General features: G+C 33.0%; 1 protein-coding gene across 1 annotated transcript in view; it reads right to left on the reverse strand.

Annotated features, from left to right (window-relative positions):
- NALCN (sodium leak channel, non-selective) overlaps window positions 1-26,961 on the reverse strand; it is a 278,783-nt gene that overhangs the window by 232,150 nt on the left and 19,672 nt on the right. Inside the window, exon 5 of the mRNA XM_074192773.1 lies at window positions 8,686-8,817. Within this exon, the coding sequence (XP_074048874.1) occupies window positions 8,686-8,817 (132 nt within the window). The remainder of the gene's footprint in view (window positions 1-8,685; window positions 8,818-26,961) is intronic.

A 26,961-nucleotide genomic window follows, 5' to 3' on the forward strand; every position in this document is an offset into this window, starting at 1 on the left:
GTTCAAAATTTTAATTAATTCCTAGATTATAGAGTATTTTTGTTGTTTTTTTTAACTACTTCAGTTCACCTGGATATAAAAATAAGTTCAGGTCTTCTTATAATGCAAGCTATTTTATAGAAGAAAATTGGGCACCTTTTGAAAATAAATGTACCATTCCAGAGTAAGAATGTCTTGAAGTCTTCTCAAAGAGTAAATGCCATTTCCAAATTCAAAGTCACATCATTTCTATAATAAGTAAAAACCAATGCAAAAAATCCAATGCAGATTTTGGCTCTCACCTAAGTTATCAACTTGGAATAGCTTTACTAGAAAAGTTATTTAATGAGCATTTATCTCATTATGAAAAAAATCAGAGAAAGAAGCATATTATGACTGGTTATATAATAAATCAAATATGCTCTTTCACATTTTGCTCTAACATCTCTTTGTGATAAGTTAGAACAAAATATTGTCTTTGATAACATTGCATTTTGATGGAATTTTATTAAAAGTATCGATTTAAATCATGTTTAAAATAATAATGTCAATTCCTTCTAAGCAAACGTCTGTTTAATTTCTTTTTTCTCTCTAAACTGCCTGTTACCTTGGGTAATACATTTTTCTTAACTTAGACATATTTCTTTTTAAACACTTTTAAAAAGTGAATGTTACTGATGAAATATTGTCAATTGCTAAAATTGATGAAACATTATCAACCCATCAGTCAAAGTGAAATGAAAGAAATTCATTGTAATATATACTAATATATATATATATATATAAATATATATATGTATTATATGCACGTGTATACACATACAAACAGACACAGACACAGAACACAGATACACACACAGACACACATACAGACACACACACAAACACACACACACACACACACACACAAACACAATAATTGCTGAAACCAGTCTTGATAAACTCAGAGGCAAACTTAAGCAGAAGCTACAAAGTCACGATATTGCTTGTGAGTTTCTGAACATACTGTACCTATCTTAATTTGTCTTATAGATGTCTTCTCCATTAATCCTCTGCTCCTTGGAGATAGACTCTATAAACTTTAATACCTTACCTTTTCCCACTCCTCTTTGAGCAGCTTAGACCTCTCCCTTTCTACTTCCCTGTAGGACCTTCTCTTCCCTACAAGCCTTTTCCTCAGAAAATAAACATTTTTTATTGATGTATCAGATTCTTTCATCACAGGTTCCTTTATGGGCCTGGGGATCTTTGGTTATCACTAGAAAGACAATTAAAACTTTGGAGATGGAAAATTTAAAAGGTAGAGAGTGAAGGGAGAAGAATAAATAGTTATACAATACCTAGAATGTGATAGGAACTGTGTGGTAAGTGGTTTTTAAAAAAAAAAACATTATTTCATTTGATTCTCTCAATAATACTAGGATGCTATTTTTATGCCCATTTTGCTATTGAGGAAACTGAGACAAACAAGGGATTTGTCCAGAGTCCAAAATGCATAAATCTTTGAGACCAAATTTAATTCTGTTATCCTGATTCCAGGCTTAATGCTCTGTCAACCATGCTAACCTCTGCCTTTTTTTGTGTATATCACAAACTATATGGATTTGAAGCAAGATTAAAATAATGAAAATACCTAGTTAAGAAGCTTCATATTATTTTTTCTTGTACATTTATTCTCTTTGGGGATGAGCAATAGATATATCATCCTTGATAGTAAGGACTAGTTTAAATCTTAGGTTTTCACCCCTAATAAAAAGCAAGGTATCTTAAAAGTGGGCAGCTGATTACTTTTTGGATTGGTCTAGCAGTCTGTAACCTAGAATCAACTCTTTTTATGACTTTGGATATTTCTCTCTTCCACATATACATATACATGTACACAAGACTTTTTAAAAAATAAATATAAAATTAGTTTCAATTTGAGGAAAATTACAATTCTATTTATTTGATTTATGTCATATAAAGAGTGTCACAGTTGTGCATCAACTAGTGCATCAGGAAATTAAATATGTTATAAAGGCATATTATGACAATCATTTAAACCTGTGACCCATATTTTCCTCATCCATACAAAAGGGATAAAGTTACTAGTATAGGCTTCTTTAATTGGTTGTAGTAAGGTAAAGTATTCTGGAAAACTCAAGTACTTTAAAGCTATAGTCTTATTCCTACTTTTAATAAAAATAATTTCTCCATTATTAAATAAAACAAATTAATAATCATTAATGGTAGATTAATTATATAATTTTCATTATATTCTGTTTCATAGAATGAAACACTTTGCCAGTTGTTAAAAATTAAACAAACTTTTAATGGTGCTAGAAAACCACATTTATACTTAAGTTTCCTGTACTTTCAATATTCTTATATATTATTCAAATAGCTCAAGCTATAATGCTAATTACAACAATTTAACTTGAAATTTAACCTGAAGAGTTCAAAAAATTAAAATTAACATTAAAAATTAATCTAAATTATTTGCTACAGGATTTAGACATAAAAAAACAATGTTATAAGCAAACTAGGGGATCAAAGAATAGTTTACCTATCAGATCGATGGAAAGGGAAGCAGTTTATGAACAAGGAAGAGATGGAGAGCATCATTAAAAATAAACTAGACAATTTTGATTACATTAAATTAGACATCTTTAGCACAAACAAAACCACTATAACCAAGATCAAAAGAAATGTAGTAAATTGGGAAGCAATTTACAACTAGTATTTCTGACAAAGGACTCATTTCTAAAATATACAGAGAACTGAGTCAAATTTTTAAAGAAATAAGCCATTCCCCAAATGGCAAATGCTCAAAGGATATTCAAAGGCAATTTACAGATGAGGAAATCAAAATGAACCATAGTCATATGAAAAATTGCTCTAAATCACTACTGATTAGAAAAATGCAAATTAAATTATCTCTGAGATACCACCTCACACCTCTCAGACTGGCCAATATGACCAGAAAGGGCAATGATCAATGTTGGAAAGGATGTGGGAAATCTAGTACACTAATACATTGTTGATGGAGCTGTGAACTCATCCAACCTTTCTGGAGAACAATTTGGAATTACACGCAAAGGCCAACAAAAATGTACATAGCTTTTGATACAGCAATACCACTACTGGGTCTATGTCCTGAAGAGATTATGAAGAAGGGTAAAAACATCACTTGTACAAAAATATTCACAGCAGCCCTGTTTGTGGTGACAAAGAATTGGAAATTAAGTGAATGTCCTTCAACTGGGTAATGGCTTAACAAACTGGTATATGTATGTCATAGAATACTATTCTATTAGAAACCAGGTGGGATGGGAATTCAGGGAAACCTGGAAGATTTGCATGAACTGATGGTGAATGAGATGAGCAGAACCAGAAGAACACTGTACACCCTAACAGCAACATGGTGGTGATGATCATCCTTAATGGACTTGCTCATTCCAATCTGGGGTTTTCTGCAATGGAGAATACCATCTGGATCTGGAGAAAGAATTGTGGAGTTTGAAGAAAGACCAAATACTATTACCTTTAATTTTAAAAAAAGTTATCTTATTATGTAATTTTGCTGTCTCTTATACTTTATTTCTCTTCCTTAAGGATATGAAGTTTCTCTGATAACATTCAACTTAGATCAATGTATACCATACGAACAATGTAAAGACTAACAGTCTGCCTTCTCTGGGGGCTAAGAAGAAGGAAGCAAGATTAGGGGAAAAAATTATAAAGTTCAAAATAAATAAAATCTTTCTAAAAGTAAAAAATAAACAGAAAAAATGAACCTAAATTAACTTTAAAAATTAATGCAGAATGCATCTAGGTGGCACAGTTAATAGATCACTGGACCTGGCATCAGGAAGACCTGAGTTCAAATCTGACCTCAGACACCAACTTTTACCTAGCTATGTGACCTTGGACATTTCACTTACACCCATTGCCTTGTTAAAAAAAAATAATGCTAAAAACATTGTTTCTAAGCATTTTGTAGATAAGAGAAATGCTGAAGGTAATCAAGGTAAGGCAAATAGAGCTGTCCTGATTAAAGTGATAATATAAATTCCCTATTTTATTCAATTTCATTCATCCTACCTTTACAAGACCAACATTCATTCTTCATAACTCAGTTGTGGGTTTTATTTTAAGATGATACAATCAAAATTTTAACATATAAATGTTACAGTTATATCTGAAAATTAATCAAGTAACTAATCAATTCATTCTTCAAAGATCAATAAAGTAGATATAACTTTCAAGTTTTGACCCTCTTTAATTCAATAAAAATTTTTATTTTAATTATTGAATTATTGTTAATTACTTATAATTCAATATTAACCATTAATTATTTAATTATTTTAATGTTATTTAAAATAGAATAATTGTCTCATTTTCAATTATTTCATTTACCTAAATTAAGTGATATTTATATAGTACCTTAAAATTCTTAGGGGTATAAACTATATCACAATTCATTTCCTGTTCTTTTCTTTCCCTGTTGACCACATTATTCCTGAAACACGTCGGAGTTGAAGTCATAATTTATTTGATCTGATGCTTCAAAGACAGTCATCTCAGATAAATTATATAATCTATCTTGCTAAACATGGAATGAACCATTATTTTATATTCTTGTTTTTAGGTGTTTTGCAAGTCAATGGGGTTAAGTGGCTTACCCAAGGCCACACAGCTAGCTATTAAGTGTTTGAGGCCAGATTTGAACTCAGGTACTCCTGACTCCAGGGCCGGTGCTCTATCCACTGCATCACTTGGCTGCCCCCTTTATATTTAATTTTACGGAATGTATAGAATGACTATTTTCCAGCAGTAATCTATTAGTTACCAGTGAATTTGGAAATACTTATTTGATTCAAGTACAAATTGTTGATTTAAATAAAATAAGTTTTGTATATACTCTTTTTTTGTGTTCCCATATTTTATGAAGGATAAATTGAAAAAATTTCATGATATAGCTACTTAGGGGAGAAAATGTAGGATTGCAAAATGCTATGTATGTGTTTTTATTAATTGGAAAAGTGGTATATTTAAGCATATTTAACAAGCAAATCACATATTTGTATCTGAGATGTTTACATTTACCAATAAGAATAATTTTAACATCATCTAATGAAACTTATTTCAAATGAGTCCTATTTTATTGCTAAGTATGTCCTGATTAATCTAGCATTGTCAGAAAACAATATATTTTAAGCAAATTTTACAGATAAAAAATTGCCTGAAATACCCAATAATATTTTCAACAATTTTTACACATTTTAATGGAATCTTTTCTATATTCACCTGAAGAATACCACATGTTAACTAAGCTTAAAGTCTAAAGGTCATCATTGCAAACTACTGTTATGTAATAAAATAGTTCTGCATCTACTTTATAGTCATGCTAGCATACGGGAAGATTGGAAACATAAAACACATACTATTTTTACCTACTTATCACCCACTACTGGAGAAGCTGTAAATTCTGAGAACTTCCACTTTAGCTTCTAATCTGCTGTGTTCTGAGAAACCAGATAAAACTTTTTTATGAATTGTATATTGAATAACAAATCAGCAAGTATTTGAGCTAGACACAAAGAAATAAAATGAATAGCCTTAGTTCAGAGTCTTTGTGACAATTATTCTGTAGATTTTTTTCTTTCTTGCTCAAGTTGGTGATACGATACAAAGGATGAAGATTGCTAGGAAAAAGACTGTTAGATAAAGCATAAGATTACTGCACTGTGACAGAGATCTAGTCTTAGACTTGACTTCTATAGTCTGTTTCCCCTTCCTTCACTGTGAAATGAATAACTTTAAATATGAGGGATCTACAGTGAATAACTTTAAGTAGAGTACAAAAAAATCAACTTCAGAGTTTATTCATATACATATACACACATATATATGCACACACATGGACATATCTATATATATTATATAATGTACATATAGGTAAGCATTTTGTACATAGATACACACACACACACACACACACACACACACATATATATATATATATATATATATATTCATATATTACTATTGCTAGATATTCTCCATTATCAGAAAAGGAAAAAAGTGAGAAATTCATTTATAGTTTTTTTCTGAAACCTGAGAAACTGTCATAAAAATTTTTTCCCTATACCCTGTACTGTAAGACATAAAAGATTGATACTGGCATCAATTGAAAATAGAGCAATCTGATAGGAATATACTTTCAGGGAAGCAAGAAAGATTTTACACCATTTGGATACCAGTTACACTGATAAGAAATTTAATAGGAAATAAGTAATTTGGCAGTTCTGCCACCTTGCCTACAGAAGCTCTACTCCAGAATAAGTTCATTATCAATGACATTTTGTTTCTGGAAACCACCCTCAGGAAGGCTGTTTGACAGCTTTTTTACATACTCTCAGGGACAACCTGAACAATGAGGAAAGGATTCCAAGAAGGAATTAAGAAGTGACACATTAATCATGAATTGACATTCACATAGGTGTCTATTTCTTAAAGGTACACCTTGCTTTAAGGAATCATTTTTTCCTGAAAAATCTTGCAAGTTGTATTTTTCAAAATCAAACCTGACTGAACCAAGATCTGAAGAACCCTGAAGAAAATTATCTTTAGAATGTAGAATATCTTTGTAATATAAATAATTTTAAATGTATTTATTTTTTAAAAAAATATTATTTTCATATTGTCTTCATTTTGTCATTGGATGGAGAACTGATCTTTGAAGTGATTCAAGTTCTGCCACTGTCTCTATGACCCTAGACAAGTCACTCAAACTCTTGTGACCAGAATAATTTTTCTACCAAAAGAAATATTAATGATCTGCTCTGGTAAAGGAGTTCTTTACAATAAATCCAATAAATTAATTAATGAAATCACAGTTAAATTAAAAACCAGAATACATTCACATATTGTGATTTTTAAATTGGGGTACATTTACAAAGTATTTTCTATTGTAGAGGAGATATTACATATGGGAAATATCAGCAATCTGATGTTTCACAGACTTGTGTTTGATTCCCTATTTTGACATAATCAGAAAAATAACATGAAACTACATAAATCACTGAGTTTCAGTTATATTGTTGAAAAATGAGGATGATATTCTCACTACTTACATCACAGGCTTGTAAGGAAATTATTTAATAAACCTTTATTTGCTACATAATTGTGAGCTCTAATTATTTAAAAGGAGTTTTCATAAATCACATTTTTACAAAAAAGTTATTTTCCATTGACATATAAGATTTCTGAAAAATATTGATCCATTGAAATCATATTAAATATCTTAAAAGCCACATAGATTTAATGACACATTGATTAAATTCAGTAAATCATTTATCATACAAAATATATTTGGGAAATGGACTTTTTCATAATATTCCGAGTATCACTTTATAGACTAATAATTATGTTATTTACTTACTCATGAAGTTGCAGCATGAGTGACATAAAAGAATATATTCTGGTAAAACCTAATAAACATGTATTCATAAGGGTGCTCATGAGGGGTTGTGAAAACACATTGTCTGCTCATACAAAAAAGAAAAAAAATCCTAAATCAATCAGGATGCTCCTGGATAGATGAGAAAAGATTTGTATTATAACTTAAAACAATGGTTTTGGTCCCAAATCCAATAACTATAGGCACTGGGCATACATAAACAGTAATAAAATAAACCCTACTTGTAAGAAACTTAAATTCTAGTTGAACAGACATAAAATGAATATTACACAAAATAAACTAAATAAATGTGAATATATATATATATATATATATATAATATATATATACACAAAGCTGCTAAATATCAAATACTTCCAAGGCACAGCACTGACAATTAGAGATATCAGGAAAGGATTCCTGCCAAAGATGGTGCTTGAGTTATAAATTGCATAGGAAAAGAGGCACTCTATGAGATACAGTTCAACCAGGCAACTCATTAAAGGTATTATGGATGGCCAGTGAAAGTTCATGGAGATAGGAGAGATAATGTCCTATTTATGCAGAACAGGGAGAAGACCAATTTGGGTGAAATGCATAGTAGAGGTCAGGAGATAATTTCTAATGAACCTGGAAAGATAGATTGGGGCCAGATTTTAAAGAGCCTTTTAAAAGTTATAGAGAGAGGTTCATATTTTATCCTATAAGCAAAAAAGAAACCACTAAAGTTAGTGAATAAAGGAGTTACATAGTAAGGTCTGTATTTAGGAAAATGGCTTTGATGGTAATGTGCAGCATGGACTGGAGTGATGAGAGAGTTGAGTCACAGACCAATTAGGAGGAGCCTATTGTAATAATTTATATGAGAGAATGAAAATTATAGTTATTTTCTGGGACTAGCTGCCAGGCAGAAGTGCTCTGGGGTGAAAGATGTATTCTATTTGGGAGAGAAATAAGAATTAGAATCATGCAGAGACAAAACATCCAGATATATAGACAGTAGTGTTGTTTGTTTTGGGGGGGAGATTCAGAGCAAAGAATCTGGTATGGGTAAAATGAAGAGCTTCAGTTGATTTAATTGCATTAACCAAAGATGAACAATTTTCATTTCTTTTAATCTGAATAGAAGAATTCAATGGCCATGGATTAGTTCCCTCAAAGGAAGGATCAGTATTGTAGCCAGGGTACTGTTTTCATAGTGAAAACTGGTCAATGGAATTCTTCATTTTTTTATACTTGGAAAAATCAATCAATATGCTCACCTCTGCCAGGTAGAACTCATCATATTGTCTTCTGAAATTCTCTCCTTTGTAATAGTTGCTAGCAGCAACAATCACATCTACAGTCACCATACTCAGGATAAACATATGAAAAACTGATGACCTCATCATTTTCTGAAGAGAAAGGGAAAAAATCATATGTCAAAATAAGAGATCATTTTCATTAATAAGAAGACGTTTTGCTTTTTGATGGATAATTGAACATACACAGTTTTGATGGTATAAGCTTATATGATTTAATGAATTTCCAATTATTCAAATAGAGGAGAAATGTGGTTTGCTGCCATTCTTCTCAGGGACAGTTTGGACTACATGACCTCTGTAGTCCCTGAAAAATAAGGATTCTGTAATTATTATTATTACTCTGTGGATGACTCAGAGCTTTAATATAAGCATATTAAGCTTAACATGTTTAAATTAATTCATTTTCTTCTTCCAAGATCTTATCTCTCCTTTAAACAACTTTATTTTAGCTAGAGCATCACCCTTTATTCTTTTGAAGTCAACCAGGCTTATAACAGTAGAGTCATCTTTTATTCTTCATTCTCTCTCATTTGCCATAAGTAATCAAATTTTACTCCCTATTACATTTGCACCAGCCTACTCTCTAATTGCATCTCCATCATCACAATTCAAGTTCTCATCACTTTTTGCTTGGACAGTTTATATTCCAGTTGTACCCCCAGATTCCAATCTTCCCTTTTCATCAATTTTCAACAACTGACAAAATAATATTCATTAGGGATAATTCAGACCATTTTGATCCCTGCTTTAAGAAATTTTAATGGTTTCTTCCTTCCTGTCTCTAAGATAAAATAAAAACAACTCATCTTTGCATTTAAGCAATTTTACAACCCAATTTAAACTTACCTTTCCAGTTTTGTTACATATTACCCTCCTTCATACATTCTTATTCAACAAGCCTACTCAATGTTCCTCATGTTCTCTTTACCTTTAATTCAAGGCTCAGTTTTTAAGCTAAATTGCACAAGAATCTTTTTCTGATCCCTTCAAGGATTAGCTCTTTCTTCATTTTTGATTATCATATACATTTTTATCTTTATTACATTTCTTCTCTCCATTAGAATGCAAATACTATAGGGAAGGGTCTTTTTCCCATTTTTCTTTTGATTTCTAGCATTTAGCAAAACAAATTATACACAAAAGGCATTTAATAACTGCTTGATGAAAAGGAGGTTAATTTCAATGGTTCAAGGCATAATTAAATAGACCCTCTCTATCAGTGCACTTCTCTTGAAAAGCTATATTTTAGAAATATATTTTCTAGAAATGAATGTTCAAAAGGAAAACTACTGCCAAAGGTAGACTTTTTTCCACTTAACACTTTACATCTCTCCAGTTCTATAGAGGGTCAGCCCCTGGAAGTGATATTCACATGTCCTTGGTGCCTTTTTCCATCAAAGATATGTATGGATCTGTTGGCTCACCAGTGAACCAACTTGGGATAAACTGTGGCCTTGGAGGTGGCTGTAAAAGGTTTTTCTGATAGAGATGTATATACAAGTATATACATTTCTAAGAACAAATATTGTAAATTTACCCATGAAATTGTGAAACTGGGTCCCCTTTAACCCGTCATTCCTGAGATAAGTTTTTGCTATAAAAAGTCTGAGTTTCCAAAAATAAAGTTGGTAGGTTTTCACTTCCCAACCTTGTGTGTTTGGATATGTTTTTCACCTGACCTGACTCTTGGAAATTCATGTCCAGAGCTACACCAGAACTATTGCAGGTTATACAGTTCTTTTTTATTCTAAAGAGAAGATGTTTAAACATGTTGATTGTCTGCCTGTGCACCCCTTGTGCAGACAAAGAAATTATCTGAGATCTAGTATCAAGGAACAAGAGGTGCTCATGCCTGGTAAACTATAGAAAGGGAAGTGGTGTACTTAATCTTAAAAAATGACAAAGAAGTGCACAGAGGAAAAGAATGGGGGTTTCTTTCTCTCCTGGTAGAATGTGATTTACTTTAACACCATCAGAGGCTCTTCTAAAATAACTCCCTTTTAACTGATAAAAGAAAACAGAATGGTTGTCATGCTAATTGGAACAAATGATTCCTCAATAATAGAAGACACTCATATCCCTAAAGCTCAATTTAAATAGGAAAATCAGAAGTAGAACTCTTTGGTGGGGAGGATCTAAAGCATCTGGCTTAGTCCTGCTAAATTCAAGGTACTAGGAAGAAATCTAAGGAGCAATATCAGCCAGAAATTTGGAAATAAAACCTGGGGTTCAGGAAAGAGGTCAGATTTTGTGGTCTTCAGAGAGAGGGGGAAAAATAAAACTTTGGGAGTTTATGAAATCATTAAGGTGATGACAGGAAAAAAACTGAAGAAAGTTGAGAATAGAGTATGACAAATAATCATTTTTAGGAAGATAAAAGCAGAGTCAGAAAATGAAATCCAAGGAGTGGTTGGTAAGATAGAATTTTGAGGAAGAAAGACTGATAAATGTGCAATAATAAAGAGAGTATAAGGAGAATGGGAACTGACAAAATGACATTGGATTTGCATCATAGTTGACCTCTAAGAAAATAATTTTGGTACAGGGGTTGAAATACAAGTCAAATCAAAATAATTAATATTTATTAGAAAGAATGAAAGTGTAGGTCCAAAGATAGTATAAACTATTATTTGAATAAATTTGGTCATAAAGAGAAGATAAAATGGTAATGTCACAATAAATTTATGTTCAGTTTACAAAACACTTTACTAAAGACAACCCTGTGTATTAGAACTAGTTTTATGATCTCCATTTTACAGTTAGAGATAAGTAATTTGTGTAAAAATTAAGAGCTTTGATCATGATCACTAAACTAGTAAATACAGAATTGAGATTCTAATCTAGGCCTCATGACTACAATACCGCTTCTATTATATAATTCTGTCTTTGTAGCTTAGAGAAGTAGCATAAAGAAAGAAGGTGATTTTGTGTTTATGGGGGGTGGGTGGGTGTAACGGCATAAAATGCTATGTTTTTAAAATTTAGGGAAACTAAACATTTGTTGCTATTGTTTTTGTAAGTTCATTCATTTTCAATCAATTCTGACTCTTCATGATGCTGATGGGATTTTCTTGGAAAAAATTCTGGGGAGGTTCTACTTCCTCTTCAGCTTATTCTGCAGATGAGTCAATGAAGCAAATAGTATTAAGTAACATGTCCAGGGGCACAGAGCTAAGAAGTATTTGAGGTCAGATTTGAACCCACAAAAAATAGTTCTTCCTGACTACTGGTCCAGTCCTCTATCCATTGTACCTAACATTTGTATGTTAGACATAAAGAACTCATGGGGAATAAGAGAAGGTACAAGAAGAAAGGCAAGTAATAGAATGCAATCCTGGAGAAAGTTGGAGGGGATGGGAAGGAAACATTGCTCTATTCAGAACAGTTAACCTTGGTCAGGCAATTTCAGGGGATATTTATTCTTTAGAAACAAGATAAAGGGAGAAGGGTGAACATAAAATTATAGAAAAATGTTGAGGTGGTGAAGAAAAAGTAAGTTGAGGGAACTCATATGAATGTCTTCCTGGATAGAGCACTGGACCTGTAGTCAGGAAGACCTGAATTCAAATATAGGCTCAGACATTTACTTTGTGAACCTGAAAAAAGTTACTTAAGCCTATTTGCCCCAGTTTCCTCATCTGGAAAATGAGCTGGAGAAGGAAATGGCAAGCCACTCCAGAATCTTTGCCAAGAAAATCCCAGATGGGGTCATGAAGCATTGGACATGATTGAAAAGATTGAACAAGTAAGGACTCCAGAATTCCACTAACAACCAAACCTAGTAAAAAACAAAAACAACAAAAAAGGAAATCCTTAGGACAAAGTTTCAGAAAATGGTATATCTGAAATCGATTAATGTCATTTAAAGATAAAATAAAATTCAAATTTCTTTTCTTTCCATCAATTTATAGAGTGATTTATAATAAATAAGAATTTTGGATCACCAATTCAGCTAGCAAAGTTTTTCATCATCATCATCATCATTGTAATTTTTAGGGCTATTGGGTTTTTTTATCCATTTTGGAACAAGTGAAGTATAGTTCATTTTCTGTACTTTCTTAGCATAATATTCTATTAAGAACATTTACACAGATCTTCATTTCATGTTCCAGACAAAGAGCTTCACATTCTCATTTTCCCTCCCTTACTTGAAGAAGTTTCATTTAAAAATAAACAGTTATTACTTAAAGGTCCAAACAAAGCTTCTAGCCACGACTGTCAAGAGCATTTTAGTTGCATTTTCTGGGTGTCACTACTCTACTTTCATGCTGTCATTATAATTATGTTGTTTTTTATTCACATGTCTACATTTCCTGCTGATAGAGAGTCATTAAAATAATCTCTCACAATGGATTTTGATACACTATAATCACCTACTCAGTTGCATTGTCCAAAGTAACAAATTTCAAATATTCAAAGATATTTAAACTTTAAAAAACAAAAAATTTCCACCAATGAACTCTGATAAAAACTTATGCAGTATCTAGACTCAAATGTTGAAATTACAGACTACATCTTATATGGCATACTTATGAATAAAGGACTTTTTAAAAAGAATGCATATCTTTGATACATGGAATGATTCATATCATGTCTAGTTTGCTAGATGAACTTCTAAGACAGACCTAGCCTGATAAGTTCCATGTTGTATTTCTTTTCTTAATATTTTGCATTAATAAAAAAAGACACACAAATATTTACAGTTAAGCCATTGGACCACAAAATAGCAAATACTTTGAAGTTCACAAAATTCCATTGCTAGATATTATTGTGAAGTATCCATTACATCTCACAGCTCTGACTTCTTAAAGCATATTCAGTATTCCTCTGAAATGTTTCACGTTTAGGCTTTGTGCATCATTTTTCTATTTTTTAAAAAGATGTCAATACATTTGAACTATGACATGGAAAACACCAACTTGGCACTGAGCCATAAGAAACACAATCTTTTGACACTAAATAATGAATATTCAAAGAATATTTAAGTGCTACATAGAAAATTATAATTGCATAGTTCCTTTCAAACTATAACATCTATATGGATTATAAAAAATTTTCCCATAAAGGTATGTTATTGAGTTTGTTGACCTCTCCGGATCCCCCAAGGGAATTTCAAGATTCTATGATTCTCAATAACAATTGAAAATCTTAGGTGCTGTCTGGAAAGCCTTTCTACTAACTGAGATCTTCGAATGTCCCTCAAACAAAATGAATTAAATAAAACCGTTTATCAAACATCTTCAGTATAAAATGGGAAAAAAATAGTTTATTCAATGAATTCCTCACTATTTGACTTTCTCTGTACTCAGTTCCCATTTCTGTTCCTTTTCATGGCTGCTCCCCATACCAAGAATACACTCCATCTTACATCTACCTCTCACATCCACCTCCCCACTTCCTTCAAAGTTCAACTGAATTGTCACTACCCACCATGAAGCTTTTGCTGATATCTCAGTTGTTAAGAATTCCCAGAAATTGACTTCTAAAGATGTTTTATGTTTACATATTTGATGTACTATTTTCCGCCAGTAGAATGTAAGATCTTTGTGGCTAAGGGCTGCTTCTTTTCCATCATAGTATCTTCACCATCTGTTATGGTGATGTCTTGATCAGTAAGTACCCATTGGTTTACCATTTAATTGCGATAAATCTGGTACAGGGCAAAGAATTCTGGAATTAGGATTAGAGAGTTTGACCTAAATCCCCATTCTACCAGGAAGTACTTATGTGATATTGAGCAAATCACTTAACCTCCCCATGTTAGTTCCCAATTTATAAAATAAAGGTGTTATAATAGATGACCAACAAGTGCTTTTTATGTTCTAAGATCTTATAAACACTTTAAAAATTAAAAGACATACCTTAGGAAATGAGGATGTTAGAGAAGATACTTGACAATCTACTAATTCTCATGTATTACAATATTTGAGACTTAGAAAACACTGCAAGAGCCATCATCAATCAATCAATCAATCAATCAACATTTATTTTAAGTGACTATTATGACTTTGAAAGATAAACAGGAGATAAAATAGTACCCAGTTCTCAAGTATTTTCCTTTACATTTTGCTACTTAACATGTATATATGTTAACCTTATGGAAAATAAATAAAAAGGTGATTTGGGGATGGGGGCAGAATTAGCAGCTGGGGGATCAAAAAAGATGTCAGGTAAGAGTTGACCTTGTATCTATTTCTCAAAATGAGGCAACTAAGTGACACAGTGAATAGAAAAACAAAACTTGGAGTCAGGAAGATGCATCTTCCTGAGTTTAAATTTGACCTCAAACACTTACTAGCTTTGTTACCCAAAGCAAGTCAATTAACTCTGTTTTCCTTAGTTTCCTCATTTATAAAATGAGCTGGAGAAGGAAATGGCAAACATCTCCAGAACCTTGCCAAGAAAAACACAAATGGGGTCATGAGGAGTTGGATACCACTAAAATAACTCAACTATACCAAAATACTTTCTTCTATGATATTTTGAAAAGAAGCAGCTGCTGGATAACTTCCAATGAAGAGGGATCCAATACTTACTTAAAATATCATATTTTATTAATGTATAGCTCTAATTGTTAAGATTTCTTTCTTTACAAGCCTAAAATTGTCTCTTTGCAATCCCCATAATTCCTGTTCTAATACCTATCATTCACCCCTCTCTTAACTTCAATCTCTTCTTATGTGTTAGTTTTCTGATGCAATATAATCATGTCAATGTTGCTCTCCTGTATTCAAAATACAAAAAACAAAATGAAACAAGACAAAAAAACCTTTCACTTGATCCTACCATTCTTTCAAGTTATTGCCCTACATCTCTCTTCATCTTCTTGACTAACCACCAAACTTTGGTGTCATATTAGACTCCTATCTCACTCTATATATTCCATCAGTTCCCAAGTCTTTTCTTTCCCAACTTAACATCAGTTGCAAATATACCCTTCTCCACTCTCACTTTGCTTCAGACTTCCCTTCTCATGTAAAGATGAAGTAGTTGAATTGTGGTCAATATGGCAGAGAGAAGCCAGGCACTGTGCTAAGGTCTCCTGGCTTTCCCTCAGAACAAATATGAATCAAGCCTCTTAACAGAAATTGAAAAGATGAAACCCAGGAAAAAAAAACTAGGAGAAGAACATCTATCAATGAGATCTGTCTCAGAAGAGCATGGCTGAGCTGGGGGTAGAAAGCAGAGAGCTACCCCAGGGGTGGCGGGGGGAAACCTGGGTCTAACCTGAAAACACCCACAGAGGCTTTGGCTGTGTGAGTGGCAGATGAGGAAGCTCCAGTGGGGCTGGAGGGGGAGTCCCAGGACAGAGAGCTGAAGAGTGTAGCTGGACATCAATCTGCTATGCTCTCTGGTCATGAGGACCAGGGATACAGGCTCCATACTTTCAGTGGAGTCATCTTCCCAGGACAAACACTGTAACAACCCCCCCCCAGACACAGGCACAGACAGCAGAGCTCCCTCAATAGAATAAGGAAATTAAATATGTAGCCACAGGGTCAAGTCCATTATTATTTAAGCATAACAGTATCCAGCTGTACCCCCCAACTATGTCTAGGCCTGGAGAGTGGGCCTTTAATCAAGGTCACAGACATTCCAGAGGAAGGAAACAGCACCCCCTACTGTCTTGGAATTACTAAACCTAGTGAGCAAAGCCTTTAGGAATTTCAACACCAAAGGATCATGAACCCCAACACAAGATTTTATGAAAATGAAGACAAGCCAGCGGAAGGGAGGCCCATAGAAAACCACCTTTAAAATATGATCCTAACTCAGAGAGATCTAGAACTTCTGAGTAGATTATAAACTAGTCTCCAGCCCAGAAAGACATCCTAGAAAAATCAGGAAGGAATTCAAAAATCAATTGGAAAAATAGGGAAAAGAAATGCAAGAGAAAATTATCACTTTGCAAGAGAAAATTAACATCTCACAAAAAGAAAAAAAATCTTTGGAAAATACAATTGGACAAATACAATAAGAAAACAATTCTCTCAAAAACCTCAATAGGACAAATGCAAAATGTCTTCAAAATAGAATTGACTAATTGGAAAAGGAGTTGTAAAAGGTAAATGAAGAAAATTCTTTTTTAAAAAAAGAATGAAATCTGTGGAAACTAATGATTTGATGAGACAAAAAGAATCTGTTAAACAAAACTGAAAAAAATCAAAAAAATTGAAGAAAATGTAAAATTCCCCACTAGCAAAATGAATGACCATGAGAATAGATCCAGGGAAGACAACTTAAGAATCAATGGGCTTCCTGAAAGCATTGAGGAGAAAAAAGAAGCCTGGATTCAGTATTATAGAATTTAGTGATTGAAAACTGCCCTGATATCATGGAACCAGAGAATAAAATAGTTATTGAAAGAATTCATTGATCCCCTCCTAAAAGGGATCCCCAAATGAAAACACCAAGGAATACTGTGGCCAAATTCTAGAACTATCAGATAAAAGAGAAAATCCTGCAAGCAGTAAGAAACAAAGAATTTAGATACCAAGGAATCACAGTTACACAGGACCTGGCTGCATCAACATTAGGGGATCAAAGGGCCTGGAATGTGATATTCTGAAGAGCAAGGATCCTTGGAAAGCAGCCAAGAATTCACTATCCAGCAAAACTGAGCCTTCTCTTTCAGGGGAAAAGATGGACGTTTAATTAAATAGGAGACTTTTAACTTTTCATGATTGAAAGACCAGAGCTAAATAGAAAATTTGGACTTCAAACAAGGGAGTCAAGGGACATATGAAAAAGTCAAAAATGGGTAAAGAAAAAAACTGCTATCCAATAAGATGACACTGGACATCTCCCAACCTGGGAGCAAGATTCTCATAACTCTTGAGAACTGTAACTCTATTAGAGAAAATATACTTAACCAGAAATAATGGACACTCATGATTTATCCTTGACTCTGATAGAATGACTTAAAAAACAATATGTGCTTAAAAAGTGGGGACAGTAAAGAGATGGGAGGATAGAGATGATTGAATGGGGTAAATTACATTACATAATGTGGTACAAAGGACCTACCACAATAGAAGAGAAGAGGGAAGCAGAAGAGAACCACCTGAATCACACTTTCATCAGATTTGGCTTAAGGTTAATATACACACACTCAGTAAAGTTAAGAAACTTATCTTACTTTTCAAGTATTAAAAGGAGAGAGAGGGAAGGGGGAGGAAAACAGTAACTGACAGAAGGAAGGAAAAGAAGAAGTGGCAAAGGGAAAGGGGAAAGAAAGTGGAAGGGCTTGGATATAAGGGCCAAACACATTGAAGGAAGTGGTATTCAGAAACAAAATATTGGGGAATATATATAGAGGAAAATGCAGAGGGAAGACAGCATAGGGGAAATAAGAGTTAGTAATTATAACTTTGAATGTGAATGGGATGAAATCTCCCATAAAACATAAGTGAATAGCAGAGTGGATTAAAAACCAGAATCCTACAACGTGCTGCTTACAATAAACTCCTCTGAAGCAGAGAGATACATAGAGAGTAAAGCTAAAAGGTTGGAGCAAAATATATTTTGCTTCAGCTGAAGTGACAAAAGCAGGGGTAGCAATCCTTATCTCAGACAAAGCAGCTGCAAAAATAGATCTCATTAAAAGAGATAAGGAAGGAAAATATATGCTTCTAAAAGGTAAGATAAACAATGAAGCAATTCCAGTACTAAAAATGTATTCACCAAGTGGTACAGCATCCAGATTCTTAGAGAAGCTGAATGAGTTACAGAAAAACAGACAGCAAAACTCTCTTGGTGTGATACCTCAACTTCCTACCCTCAGATTTAGATAAATCTAACCATAAAATAAACTAGAAGTTAAGGAGTAAATGGAATGTTAGAAAACTTAAGACTTTTGGAGAAAGTGGAATGCAGATAGAAAGGAATGTACTATTTTTTTTCTGCATGCTACATACACAGAAATTGATCATGTATTAGAGCATAAAATCCTTATAATCAAATGTAGAAAGGCACAAATAGTGAATACATCTTTCTCAGATCATAATGCAATAGAAATCACATGCAATAAGGGGCCATGGAGAGACATACCTAAAACTAATTAGAAACTAAATAACCTCATTTTAAAGAATGAGTGGATTAAACAACAAATTGTGGAAAGAATGAATGATTTCATCCTAGGTAATGACAATTACAAGACGACATACCAAAACTTATGGGATATAGCCAAGGCAGCTGTCGGGGCTATATTTTCAAATGCTTACATGATTAAATTAGAGAAAAGAGGAAATCAATGAACTAAACATACAACTAAAAAATTAGAGAAAGAACAAATCAAAAACCCCCAATTAAATACCAAATTATAAATTCTGAAAATTAAAGGAGAAATTAATAAAATTGAAAGCAAGAAAACTATTGAACTAATAAATAAAACCAAGAGTTGGTTTTATGAAAATAAAACAATAAAATTGATAAACCCCTGGTTAATCTGATTTAAAAAAAAGAACCAAGAAAACTAAATTGCTAGTTTTATAAATAAAAAAGGTGAACTCATCACCAATGAGTAGAAAATTAGAGTAATAATTCAGGAATTATTTTGCCCAACTCTTATGTCAATAAATTTGATAATCTAAGTGAAATGGATGAATATTTACAAAAATATAAATTGGCCAGATTAAATGAAGAAGAAATTAAAAACCTAATAACCCTATCTCAGAAAAAAAAATTCAACAAGCCATTATTGAACTCCCTAAGAAAAAAATCTCCAGGCCAGATTGATTCACAAGTGAATTCTGTCAAACATTTAAGGAACAATGGGTTCCAATTCTATATAAACTCTTTGGAAAAATATGTGAAGATAGAACTCTGCCTAACTCTTTCTATGACACCAATATTGTGCTGATACCTAAACCAGGAAGAGTCAAAATAGAGAAAGAGAATTATAGACCTATCTCCCTAATAAATATACATGCAAAAATCTTAAATAAAATCTTAGCAAAGGGATTACAGCAAGTTATCACCAGGATAATACACTATGACCAAGCAGGATTCATCCCAGGAATTTAGAGTTAGTTCAAAATTATGAAAACTTAGTATAATTAAATATTTCAATAACAAACTTATCAGAAATCATTTGAAATAAAACAGCACCTATTCCTACTAAAAACACTAGAGGACACTGGAATAAATTGAGTAGAATGATTAGCAGTATCTATCTGAAACCATCAACAAGCATTATATGCAATGGGGATAAGCTAGAGGCATTCCCAATAAGATCAGGGGTGAAACAAGGATCAACATGGTGTTAGAAATGTTAGCTTCAGCAATAAAAGAAAAAGAATTTGACGGAATTAGAATTGGGGAGGAAGAAACAAAACTCTCACTCTTTGCAGATGACATGATGGTATACCTAGAAAATCTTTAACAAATCATCTGAAAAACTCTAGAAACAATTAGCAACCATAAAAGCCGCAGGATATAAGATAAACCCTCATAAATCCTCAGCATTTCTATATATGACTAGCAAGACACAGCAGCAAGAGCTACAAAGAGAAATCCCATTTAAAATTACTTCAGATAGTATAAAATACTTGGGAGTCTACCTGCCAAGGAAGGTAGATTTAAATAACTGGGCAAATAGCAACTGCTCATGGATAGATCGAGCTAATATAATAAAGATGACAAATTAAATTACATATTTAGTGTCTTACCAAACAAACTTGCAAAAATATTCTTCAAAGAGCTAGAAAAAATTGATTGTAAGTCAATTCATATGGAGAATTGAAAAGTCAAGAATATTCAGGAATTTAATGAAAAATAGTGCAAAAAAGGTGGCTTAATCCTACCAGAACTAAAATTTTATTATAAAGCATCAGTCATCAAAACTGTCTGGTGTTGGCTATGAAATAGAGTGGTGGATCAGTGGAATAGACTAGGCACAAAAGAGATAGTAGAAAATGATTATAGTAATCTGCTGTTTGACACATCTAAAAAGTTTAGCTTCTAGGATAAAAACTCTCACCTCAGTAAATACTTTTGGTAAAATTGGAAGTTAATATGGCAGAAACTTGCATTAGACTAACATCTCACACCCTTTACCAAGATAAGGTCAGAATGGGTACAGGATTTAGACATAAAAAGACAATACTATGAGCAAACTAGGAGGTCAATAAATAGTTTATATGTTGGATCTATGGAAAGGGAAACAGTTTGTGATCAAGGAAGAGATGGAGAACATCTTTAAAAACAAACTAGATCATTTTTATTACATTAAATTAGCAAGCTTTTGTACAAACAAAACCACTGTAACTAAGATCAAAAGAAATGCAGTGAATTGGGAAACAATTTTTCCAACTAATATTTATGACAAAAGACTCATTTCTAATATATATATATATATATTCAGAGAGAGAGAGAGAGAGAGAGAGAACTGAGTCAAAATTATAAAAAACAAGCCATTCCCCAGTTGACCAATGATCAAATGATTTACAGATAAGAAAATCAAAGCGATCCATAGTCATATGAAAAATTGCTCTAAATCACTACTTATTAGAGAAATGCAAATTAAAGCATCTCTGAGGTACCACCTCACACCTCTCAGACTGGCGAACATGACCAGAAAAGACAATGCTCAATGTTGGAAAAGATGTGGGAAATCTGGAACAGTAATACATTGTTGGTGGAGCTGTGAACTGATCTAGCCTTTCTGGAGAGCAATTTGGAATTATGTCCAAAGGGCAATAAAAATGTGCATACCCTTTGATCCAGCCATGCACCACTACTGGGTCTATATCCTGAAGAGATCGTGAAAAAGGGTAAAAACATCATTTGTACAAAAATATTCATAGAAGCTCTGTTTGTGATGGCAAAGAATTGGAAATTGAGTGAATGTCCATCAACTGGGGAATGGCTGAACAAATTATGGTATGCTTACATTATGGAACACTATTATTCTATTAGAAACCAGGAGAGAATGGAATTCAGAGAAACCTGGAAGGATATGCATGAACTGATGCTGAGAGAGATGAGCAAAATCACAACATTGTACACCCTAACAGCAACATGGGGGTGATGATCAATCTTAATGGACTTGCTCATTTCATCAGTGACAATCAGGGAAAATTTTAGGGTATCTGCAATGGAAAATAGCATCTGTATTCAAAGAAAAAATTGTGAAGTTTAAACAAAGATCAAAGTCTATTATTACTTTTAACTTTTGAAAATAGTTATCTTATATAATTTCCTATCTCTTATATTTTATGTTTTCCTTAAGGATGTGATTTGTCTCTCAACACATTCCATTTTGATCAATGTATGGCATGGAAACAATGTAAAGATTCTTATACTGCCTTCTGTGGGGGGTGGTAGGATGGAAGTGAAATTGGGGTGGGGGAAATTGTAAAATTCAAAAAAACAGTTCAAAAGATGAATTAGTTTTCCTGTCTTATTTCATTTTCACTCCACTGTCAAAGTTATTTGACTACTTCATCTCTTCAATAAATTTAATTAGTTCCCTCTCTTCTATAGGATTAAATATGAATCTTCTTTTAGCTTTTATGGTCCCTTCCTTTCATTCCAGACTTGCTTTTTGCACTTTATTCCCCTCCACACATTCTGAGAGCAAGGGACAGTGACCTCTGCTGATTTTTAATAGCATATTCTACTTCTCAATTTGAGGCATTTCAGAGCTGAGTAGGAGTATGGAGGACATAAGTGGTCCAATACTAAACTTGAGTTCTCTAACTGACTTTGAACAAGTCTCTTAATCTTTATCTGAGCCCTTATTTCCTCATCTGAATCATGGGTAATAACAAAAGTACTAGCTACTTCACAGTATTATTTAGAGGTTCAATAGCAAGTTATCTATGTGAAGGACTTTGTAACTATAAAGTATTCCATAAATAAAGGAAGTGGCTAGTCTTATTATTATCATGTCAGCCTCTCATGTCATCCTTTAGAAATCTCACACTCAATTCATTTCACATATCCAGTGTGTTGTCAAATCTTGTTACTACTTTTACAATATCTTTCATGTCTCCCTTTTCTCACATGACTTGGCTTAGTTCAAGTCCTTATCTAGTTTGACTTGTCTTGGTGTCCCTAAATTAAGTCTTTCCATATTAATCTCCTTCCACTTAGCTGCCATTTTAATTTTCCTAAAGCTAACCATTTCTTCTCATACCCAATAAACTTCTGTGAGTTCCTATTACCATCAAGATTAAAAATAAGAACTTCTGCTTGGCATTTAAATCTCCTCATAACCTGGCTCAATCTTATTTTTGTGATTTTCTTAAATTTTACTCACTGCCACATTTTTACAATCAAACTATACTGATTAATTTGCTTTTCATCACACATAACACTCTCTCTCCCAACTTTCTTCTTTCTACAGGCTGTCCTTCGTTTCTAGCATTCTCTCCTTCAATTCAAACTTTTTGTGTTCCAGTCTTCTGTCATTACTTTCCTCAAATCCCACATTCTATAAAGGAGTCCTGCCCTGGACCCCATAGCTACTAGTATCTTCATTCTGAAAGCACATTACTTCTAATCTGTAAATATCTTAATATGTATTAGTAATTTACCTGTCATTTCCTCCTACTAGTATGTTAAATTAGGGACTGTTTTTGCCTTTCTGTCTCTAGTACTTAGCATAGTAATAGCAAAATAAATGCTTGCTGAGCTAATGACTTGGTTCTACAACTGGTCCCATCTATCCCAGACAGTGTTTTATTCTTTCTCTTTTGGGCATAGTTCCAAATTGCTCTCCATAATAGTTGGATCAGTTTAGAACTTCACGAATAATGGAATCATGTCCCAATTTTTTTACATGCACTCCAAAATTTAACATTTTCCATGTTTTGTCAAACTATCCAAACTCTGAGGTGGTCACTTCTCTAACCGAAGTGATTTAAAGTACTTCTTCATATCTCAATAGTTTTGATGTTTTCATCTGAAAACTGCCTATTCATATCCTTTGAACATTTATCAACTGGGGAAGGGTTTATAATCTAATAAACTTGACTTGGTTCCCTATAACTTTGAGAAATGAAGCACTTACAAGAGACACTTGCTATAAAGACTATTTCCTGGATTTTTACTTTCCTTCTAATCTTGGTTACACTGGTTTCATTTATATAGAAACTTTTTATTTTACCATAATCAAAATGATCTCTTTTACATTTTGTAATGCTCTCTATCTCTTCTTTGATCACGAATTCATTGAATGATCATCTTCACCTTGATGCATATTTAACTTTATTGGTTAGATGATTGTTGATTGAAATCCTAGTTCCTTTGCCTTTAAGTGTATTATGATGCATCACCTCCAGTCTTGGAATGTTGAAGCTGCTCTCTCGTATATTCCTGATTGTGGATCTGCAATATTTGAATTGCTTCTTTCTGGTCACTTGCCTTAATAGTTCTGTAATTTGGATTAAATATTCTCAGAGTTTTAATTTTTGGGATCTCATTCCTGAGATGATCAGTAGATTCTATCAATATTTAATTTGGCTCTGGTCCCAGGATATTAGAGCAGTTTGTGTTGCTAATTTCATGCTAGATGCCACCTAGGTCCTCCTTTTGATTATAGCATTCAGGTGATACAATTATTCTGACATTATCTCTCCTGAATGTTTTCCAAATCAATTTTTTAATGAGGTATTTTAAATTTTCTTTTCTTTTTTGTTTTTTAAATTTGTTTGAATCTTTATATTTCATAAACTCACCCAATTATAACCTTTTTAAGATTTTGTTTTGAGTTTTACAATTTTTCTGCTAATCTTCCTTCCCTCCCCCTCCCCAATTATAACTTTTAAGGAATTGTTTTGTGCAGTTAGCTTTTGTACTTCCTTTTCCATTTGGTCAATTTTACTTTTTTAGGGAGTTGTCTTCTTTAGTGGATTTTTGTATCTTTCTTCCATAAGGGCAATTCTACTTTTTTTTAAAGTTTTCTTTTTCCAAGCTTTATTTGGTCATAATTATTTTCATAATTTTGTTGAAGCATTTTCATTTCTTTTCCCAATTTTCCTTCTACCTTTCTTATATGATTTTTTTCATAATTCTGTTGCTGCATTTTCACTTCTTTTTCTAATTTTTCTTCTACCTTTCTTTGCATTATTGGCAAGGCAATGGGGTTAAGAGACTTGCCCAAGGTCACACATCTGGGTAATCATTAAGTGTCTGAGGCCAGATTTGAACTCAGGTCCTCCTGATTCTAGGACCAATGCTCTATCCACGGTGAAACCTAACCACCCCATCTTATAGCTTTCTTATCTGATTTTTAAGCTTCTTTTAAAGCTCTTCCATAAATTCTTTCTGGTCTTGACACCACTTCCCACTGGAGTTTGCCCATATGTGTAATTCAACATTGTTGCTTTCTTCTGAGTTTGTGTCTTGGTCTACCTTGTCACCATAATAACATTCTAAGGGCAGGTTCTTTTTTTGTTAGTTTTTGTTCATTTTTGCCCCCTTATATTCATTTTAATTTGAATTCTGTTCTCATGGTAGAAGGGACACTGTCTCTGGCTTCTTGTGCCAGTGGCTGCACTGGTACAGTCATGGTGATCCACAGGTGATCCTCATGTCTATGCTATAATGAGTAAATAGGGTGGTGGGGTAACTGGCACTTTGGGGGCTTTGGGGGGTCTAGCAGCTTACTCAGTACTGAGCTGGGGCCCTAGTGGTGGTGTCTGGCATGGAATGAGGCTGGTGGAATGTTTCTGAGTTTAATTGTGGTAACACAGAAGGCACATTTTGGTCTGACTTCTGGAGACTGCCTTTTTGCCTAGGGTTATATTGAGTCATGGTGGGACTTCTGTTCTGGTAGCTGCCTAATAGGGTTGGTGTCTACCTGTTTGTCTGGGAAGGTATGCTGAAGCAAATGGAAATCTGACCACTGGAGGATGTCTCTTTGCTGGGGTTATACCAAACAACTGGTGGATCTCTGACCTGGAGTCTATCAGTTCCTATGACCATATTAAGGCATGTGAAGGTCTTGGTGCTGACATTTCCCTACAATACTAAAAGGGAATTAGGATCCTGCTATTTTGCTAAGGTGTGGCTTTGTTTCTGGCTTGCTTGGAATCATGCTGCACTGGATTGCACTCCCCTTAAAGTAGCCCCTATCTTAAAGCATAAAGGCATAAAACAGCTAGTATTCTTTCAAGTTAACACAGTTTTGTCAGTTTACCTAGGTGGGACAAACCTTTGTTGCTGATTCTACTATTCCAAGATTTGTTTTGAGGCAATATTTTATGGTTGTTTGGAGGTCAATATGGGAGATTTACAGAGACCTTCTGCTTATTGCACCATCTTGGATCCTTGAAGTTTGGGCTTTCTAATATATATATATACATATATATATATATACATATATATATTTTTTTTAATGACTGATGACATTTATATTAGAAGATTTACAAAGCCTTTTTTATCTCAGTACTGCTATGATGAATTATCCATTTATCAGGGTAAAATATATTATTATGCATAATTTACCAGAAGAAGTTCAGCATGAGAGAGTTTAAGTGACTTCTGACCTCTCTTTTGACGACATATGGAGAAATGGCAAAGCAATGTTATTAAAAAGTAAAAATCTTAATCATATTATTTATAGAATATTATATAAAAATAATAATTAAACAATGGTTATAAACAAAATATAGTGATTTAAGTGGAGACTTAATGATGCAAGCCTAAATGGATCTAATAACAAATCATAGAAATAATAACCATGGTAAAAACAATTATATTGATGAGACAACATACCACAATTTCTGGAGTAGATACTACACAGGCATCTCATTAAAACTTATATTCATTATATATTTAAATATTAAAATATATTATATATTAAAATAATATAAAAAGCATGGTTTAACAAATTACATATTACGTAAAGGACTAATTAAATGGTGATGCAATTTCAAAAATTAGAAGACAACTAATAAAGTCAAAATCAGCATCAAAGGAAAGTTTTACAAATAGGAATTTGAAAACTGAAGAACACAGAATTATAAAACTAAAAATGGATCTTTGTGGATGCTGATGCAAAAAAACACTTCAATCCAAAAAATGAAGAAAGCATAGCAAGCTGCAAACATGTTCATAGAAAACAACTATAAAATAAAGGAAAAAACAGCTAAACTTAATATCACAAAATCATAAAGACAAAGTTTGGCCCCCAAAGGAGATTTATGATAAGCTATCTCCTTCTTTTGCCAAAGGATGTTAGGTATGAAATACTACCTATAAACACACACATTCATACACACATGT

The sequence above is a fragment of the Macrotis lagotis genome, chromosome 6 (genome assembly GCF_037893015.1).
Source record: "Macrotis lagotis isolate mMagLag1 chromosome 6, bilby.v1.9.chrom.fasta, whole genome shotgun sequence".
NCBI classification, from domain to species: Eukaryota; Metazoa; Chordata; class Mammalia; order Peramelemorphia; family Peramelidae; genus Macrotis; species Macrotis lagotis.